This window comes from Myzus persicae, unplaced genomic scaffold (genome assembly GCF_001856785.1).
Source record: "Myzus persicae strain clone G006 unplaced genomic scaffold, MPER_G0061.0, whole genome shotgun sequence".
NCBI classification, from domain to species: domain Eukaryota; kingdom Metazoa; phylum Arthropoda; class Insecta; order Hemiptera; family Aphididae; genus Myzus; species Myzus persicae.
In genome coordinates, this window is record NW_019100495.1 from 21832 (window position 1) to 27974 (window position 6143).

Genomic DNA, 6143 nt, shown 5'->3' on the forward strand with positions numbered 1-6143 from the left:
TATTATTTATTTTTTTAACTAATGTCGATAAAAATACTTTCGGTCAGTCAACTAACTTGAAAATGTAATACAAAGTTCCTCGTAAGTTGTTGTTAGTAGAAATTATAAGAAAATTTCAGTGTTTTTCCACAGTAATTTTTTATGAGTGTTTGAATTTAGTGATTCACGAAATGTAAATTTGTAAATTTGTAAATTATTGTGAGTTTGAAATTCATAAAAATATTTCTTTTTATACATAAGATTTTAAAACTGAATACAAGGTTCCATATAAGCTTGTCTACTTTTATCAAAAAAAAAAATTTCTACGGAAAAGTAAAATTCAATTTTTATGAGAGTTTGAAGTCGACATTTTTACAACATTGGATATTCACTTAGATTTCTCATGTAGTGATTTTCTATTTTGTTGTAATTCTAATACGAACAATTGTAGATCCTTAAAATATATACATTTGATTGAACTGAATAAATAGCTTAAAAATATATTCGGAAATCTAGTACATCCAAATATTAGTGCAATAAAGATTTTATACGCACATCTTACAGTGCCACTGTTGTCGTTAAATTTAATCAACTGCGATGATAACAATACACATCCACACATGAAATTATGTTGAGTCTTATATTGAATATTATTATTAAAATGCACAGCTTTAGAAAAAGTTCTTTTTTTTAGAAAATATTAAATATGCATAATATAAGTATGAAAATCAAAAAATATGCTCTTTTCCCTTAAAATTGACAAAACATGCAATATATGCATTTTAAATTTCCAATTTTTAAACTCGACGCCGTATAGCTCAAACTTCTAGCAAGGTCTGTTATAGTTTGAAGTTCTGTAAGAAAACATGCAACTCCTACAACTTTTGATCCGTAATTATTATAATATTACAAACCAGTAATAATTATGATATTATTATTTTGATACTATATTCTGACGGTCATCATTTTAAAGTGTAGCATATTTTTCCTGTTGTAAGTTATTATGTGCATGATTTAAGCTTAGGTTATTGATTTTCTTATATGTGTGTGTGTGTGTGTCATTACAAACACAAAATATCAGACACAATCAAACATACGGGCCTAGCTAGAGGACCCAAACTGCCCTCTGGGCTTACGTGATTAAATATAATTGAACAATTATGTTCATTTTTTTTAATTATGTGCTGCCATACCTCATTTGCTTCATTGGCCTATTATTATAAATATTAAACAGTTTTTAATTTTTTGTTTAACATAAATTTGTGTGAACCAAACTGGTTAGCACATAAATAGTACTGTATAGTTTAAAATAATGTTAGTGCACTGTTTGTAATCTCTCTGCTCTGATCCATACACAACATGGTCAAAATACATTCACTCAAAATCATTTTTTTTTTATGTACAATGCAGTGAATTTCGTCCTCAAAACAGTTACGGTCATATAGTTATGAACTGGGCACGTACAGTCGTACATATTGCAACAAAGGTTTATTTTGAAAATGATACATATTATATCGGTTTGAGAAGTCAGGGGACAAAAAGTAGAAAAATAAACTCATTATATGTATACCAGAGGTTGCCAAACCGTGGATCGGATCGTCCATTTTTTACTAATATAATAATAAGTTATTTGAGGTATCGTGAGAAACCCCGGAAGGTGAATTGCGTCACTTAAAAAAAACGTACAGCCGTATAGGTCAGGTTAGGTTAGGTGACTAAAAGAAATTTAAAATGCACTAACAGAAATGTAAAATATCGATAAACACATTTATAATGGTTTATATTTGGCTAAGACTGTTTGTATTTTGACATTTTATTGAACTGAAAAATTATACTCGAAAAGTTAGTACATCAGAATATTAGTACTACAGAGACTAAAATATGCACTAGCACTGTGCCACCGTTGGCATTAAATGTCAATAGTCGACTGCGACGATAACAATAAATCCCTATATTCGTAGGTACATTAAATAATGTTGAGTCTTATATTCAATATTAATTTTAAAGTGCACAGCTTAATTAACAAAGAAAAAGGTCAATTTTTTGGAAAATATTAAATATGCATAATATAATTATTAAATTAAGGATTATGCATTTTTAACCTTAAATTAACAAAAAATGCTAATTAGGCATTTTAAATTTTAAAGCTAAAGACTTACTTTCATTAGTAGGTTAAATTTCTATCATGATCAGCTATAATTCGAGAGTATACCAATGAAATACTATGCAACTTCTACAACGTCCAAGCCCCAGTGATGACATAGCTATATATATATATATATATGATTTTCGAATGTAGTTTAAGTTAAAGGAGCGTGTAATATTATGCTTATTTTTAAAATCTATAATAACTAATTATTAATAATTATGCTTATAATCAGTGGTCGAAATGGCTCAAGATAAGTGGAGGGATGCCTTACAATTCAGATTTCCTGATATCATCATAACATTCATAATATTCTTTATACCTTGTATAGTATTTTTTTTTTTATAGTTCACATTTTGTTTATGCATCAGAATACTACAATCTTTTTCGATCCTAAATAATCTTTAAAACTAAACAAATAAATAACATATTTTCAAATTTTTCAAAAAAAAACTGATAAAATATTTTATTTATAATATTTTTCTGTGGAAATTTTAGATTATATAGTTAAATTTGTAAATTGTAATTAATACTAACAATATAATATGTAATATGACAAAAAATATAAAAAAAAACTTAATCTCTTATAATAATGAATATGTAGATTACATTAATTGCTCCCAAAGACTATTGTATTCTGTGTTATATCTAATTTCTTGCTTTGAAATGCATTGTGTATGGTCAGCACATCATCTACCTTTAGAAATCCAAGACTCTACATATGTATTTGCATTAAATTCACACAAAGGTGGACCAACACATTTAATCCACAAAAGATCAGATACACGTGAAACTTCTAATGTATTTCGAATATCATTATGAACAATGTTCATGGCACTAAAGAGCCTCTCACATTCTGCAGTAGAAACTACCAATGTATTTACAGCTTGAGTTAAAGGCTTAAGGTTATTTGGTACAACAGATTTATTATCTATGTACTCACGAAAACCTCGGACTGAATCTCTTTCATTTATTTTAAATATGTTTGAAAGCTGCTTAATTGCTCTCTCTCCATATAATATATCCAATTCTAAAGGCCATTTTTGTGGGTTTAAAACTTCTAGCAGTTGAATAAACTCAGCATACTTATTTGATGTATCAGATGTTGAAGATACATGTGATGATGTAAAGTTTAACATTCTGGATTTTAAATTATCAGCCAAGCTTCGATAAAATTGTTTATAGTTTATTTTATTTTTATTATTTTCATGAAGGTCAATATTTTTAAAGGTCAAGCTACATTCAGAATTCTCAGCTTCTTTATAAAAACCATCATTACACTTCCCAGACATGGATTCAAAAATCATAATTTGTCTTCTTATTAAGTTATGAGCATCAGGTAGTTTTGTACACCGTTTTTGAAGTTCTAATGAAAGGTCTGATAGTTCTGTTAGAGCATCATATAGAAGACCTAAATTTAAAACAAAATCAGTTGATGTTATTTTCTGTTTTAAACCTTTAAAAGTTGCTTTTTCTTTAGATGTTCTCGAGCTATCCAAACTACATTTGTCAAAATGTAAATAAAGTGCTTCATAGTTTCTCCAAACAGCTTTAACTGACCTCAAACTTGAAGCTACCCATCTTGTATTTAAAATCCGACCAATTGATAGAAATTGTAAATCTAATTCTTTAGCACAGCTCTTTAAACCATACTGGTTTTTTGGTGATGAACTATATAATGCATAAAGAGTATCAAAAAATATTTTGAAATGATTTATGCCAGCTACCTCGTTAACTACATCATCAACAGCAAGTTCAAGTCTATGATTAGAGCAATGCCAGACCAATAAATCTGGATATTTGTCAGTTAAAAGTTTTCCCACACCAGATTTTCTTCCAATCATATTAGAAGCTCCGTCACAAGCAAAGCAAATAAAATGTTGCATTAAGAATTCATGAGAAAATTTGTGTTTGTTTAGACATGACAAAAGTTGCACAACTATGGTCTCAGATTTTGTATTTTCTAATTCTAATAAATCTAAAAAAAATGTTATTGGGTCTGTTTCATTTTTGACATCTGTGGAAGCTCTAATACAAACAACCAGACAAGTCTTTTTCGACACTGAGGTAGCTTCATCAATTAATACTGCAATTTTAAAATTATTTTTGACAATAAAATTTGTAACTTTTGCTTTCATTTCTATTGCTATATGGCTAGCAATATCAGCACAAGCATGATCGCTGTGTAAAATGCGACCCATATCCAATCCATTTAACTTTTGAAGTTGAATATCAAATGGTAAATCAGTAAATGGTCTTGTTTTTTTAACAATACTATATACAGTATTAAATACTCTTATTGTACTCTCAAATTTACCAGAAATCCCCCTTGACACAGCTTTTGGTAAAATATTTTCTTCTTGTGCTTTTAAAATTTGTTCACGTCTTTTATGACATTCACTAATTTTATGCTTATGGATTTTTTTTCTTAAGGATTGTCTTTTATCTTTATCACTAGCTCCATAAGTATGTATACTACACTCTGTCCATTCAATAGCAAATCTAATCCCTTGTGTTTTATATGTGGCAAGGTTTTGAACCTGTACGCATATACTACAGCCCAATTTTTGGTCTTTTACCACTATCCAGGGATATTTATTATAAAATGTTAAGAACATTTCATTTGTCCAGACACTTGGATAATCGTTAATATTATTATCATTACTATTTAATTCTGTACTCACTGTCTCAGCTTTATTAGATGATGCTTTCATTATTGCTTGAGTAGAAATCAATGATTCGTCGATTGGGTTTACGTTTGTTTTGTTTAACCAATTTAATAAAGACATGCTTAAGATATACTTATTTATCCACAGTCTAATAGTCTATACTTATAACTTTGAGAATATCTACTGGCGTCGAACACTAACGTGCTAATACTAATACTATTGTAGTATTGTAATAATGTCTAGTATAATCAATTACTACCTACTGAATACTGACACGCATAAATCATAATCTGATAATCATTATCAAAAGTATACATGTTTAATTGTGGTCATTACACTCATAACCAATATTCTATCCATGGGCTAAATTTAGAAATTGATCGACTCACGTTCACGTATACACATCTACTTATCAGTTATCAACAAAATATTGTCAGAAATGACGTTTAGATATTTTAGCATATTGCTAGTTGCTACGTCCCTACTTATTATCATCAATATTGTTATTATTTTGTGATATTAAAATATTATGTTATTAGCTCTAAACACGACTAAGGTATATGGTATATTATCATTATGTAAATTCTTAATCCGTGGCTCTAAATACGGGTATAGATAATATGATTGCGAAACGGCCTATACGAAAAATAAAAAGTTTTCTTATACATAGGTATAAATATAAAAATCATAATAATTATTTCATTTTAAAACACAAGTCTTAGGAGGAATGCGTTATTCTAGACAAAATAAGTAGAGGGATGAAAAATGTAAATACAAAAAAGTAGAGGGATGTCATCCCTACGTATCCCCCCCCCCCACTTCGACCACTGCTTATAATTAATGATAATCTAATAATAAATGTTTTAAAACTATGCTTATGTTCTAAATCAATAATAAATAGATAATGTATACTAATAATGATACTTATAGCTAAGAATAATCTAATAATAAAGATATGCTAAAGTTATAATATAATAATTATCCTATAATACGATGATAGCCACAGAATTGTATATCGTGTGTGTGAATATAATAAGGAGATAAGGAGAATGAAAAGAAAAACAAGACAATTTAAGTTAATAATAAGAAATAATTAATCGAATTATTGTATGCTGAAGTATTTCAATATTCATTTACGCCCGTACGCACAGCAACAAATACTCCTTTGAAAGTTTGAACTGTAAAAAAAGTGTATCGTGATGTAGACCGGCGTTGGACGTGCATTAGATCCTCATAAAACAGTCGACGGGTCGATTTCGTATAATCCTTATGTAGAGTAATCTGATGTAATCCCTTACTAATTATTGTGAATCGGTTGAACGTTACGTTAAGGTATCACGATGCGTCTG

General features: G+C 28.7%; 1 protein-coding gene across 1 annotated transcript; it reads right to left on the reverse strand.

The window, feature by feature from the left end:
- Positions 1 to 2814: 2814 nt before the first annotated feature.
- On the reverse strand, positions 2815 to 4914 carry LOC111028003 (E3 SUMO-protein ligase KIAA1586-like). Its single transcript, XM_022306529.1, has 2 exons — positions 3407 to 4914; positions 2815 to 3289 (listed from the first exon to the last, which is right to left on the reverse strand). The coding sequence occupies exons 1-2, from the start codon at positions 4912 to 4914 to the stop codon at positions 2815 to 2817; spliced, it is 1983 nt and encodes a 660-aa protein (XP_022162221.1).
- Positions 4915 to 6143: the final 1229 nt, after the last annotated feature.

What these genes read in the sequence shown, in the direction of transcription:
- LOC111028003 (XM_022306529.1), bottom strand. Translation starts at nt 4,914, where the DNA reads ATGTCTTTATTAAATTGGTTAAACAAAACAAACGTAAACCCAATCGAC. An exon ending in TTTGAATCCATGTCTGGGAA is followed by an intron (nt 3,290 to 3,406) that starts GTGTAATGATGG and finishes ATTTTATCGAAG; the next exon opens with CTTGGCTGATAATTTAAAAT.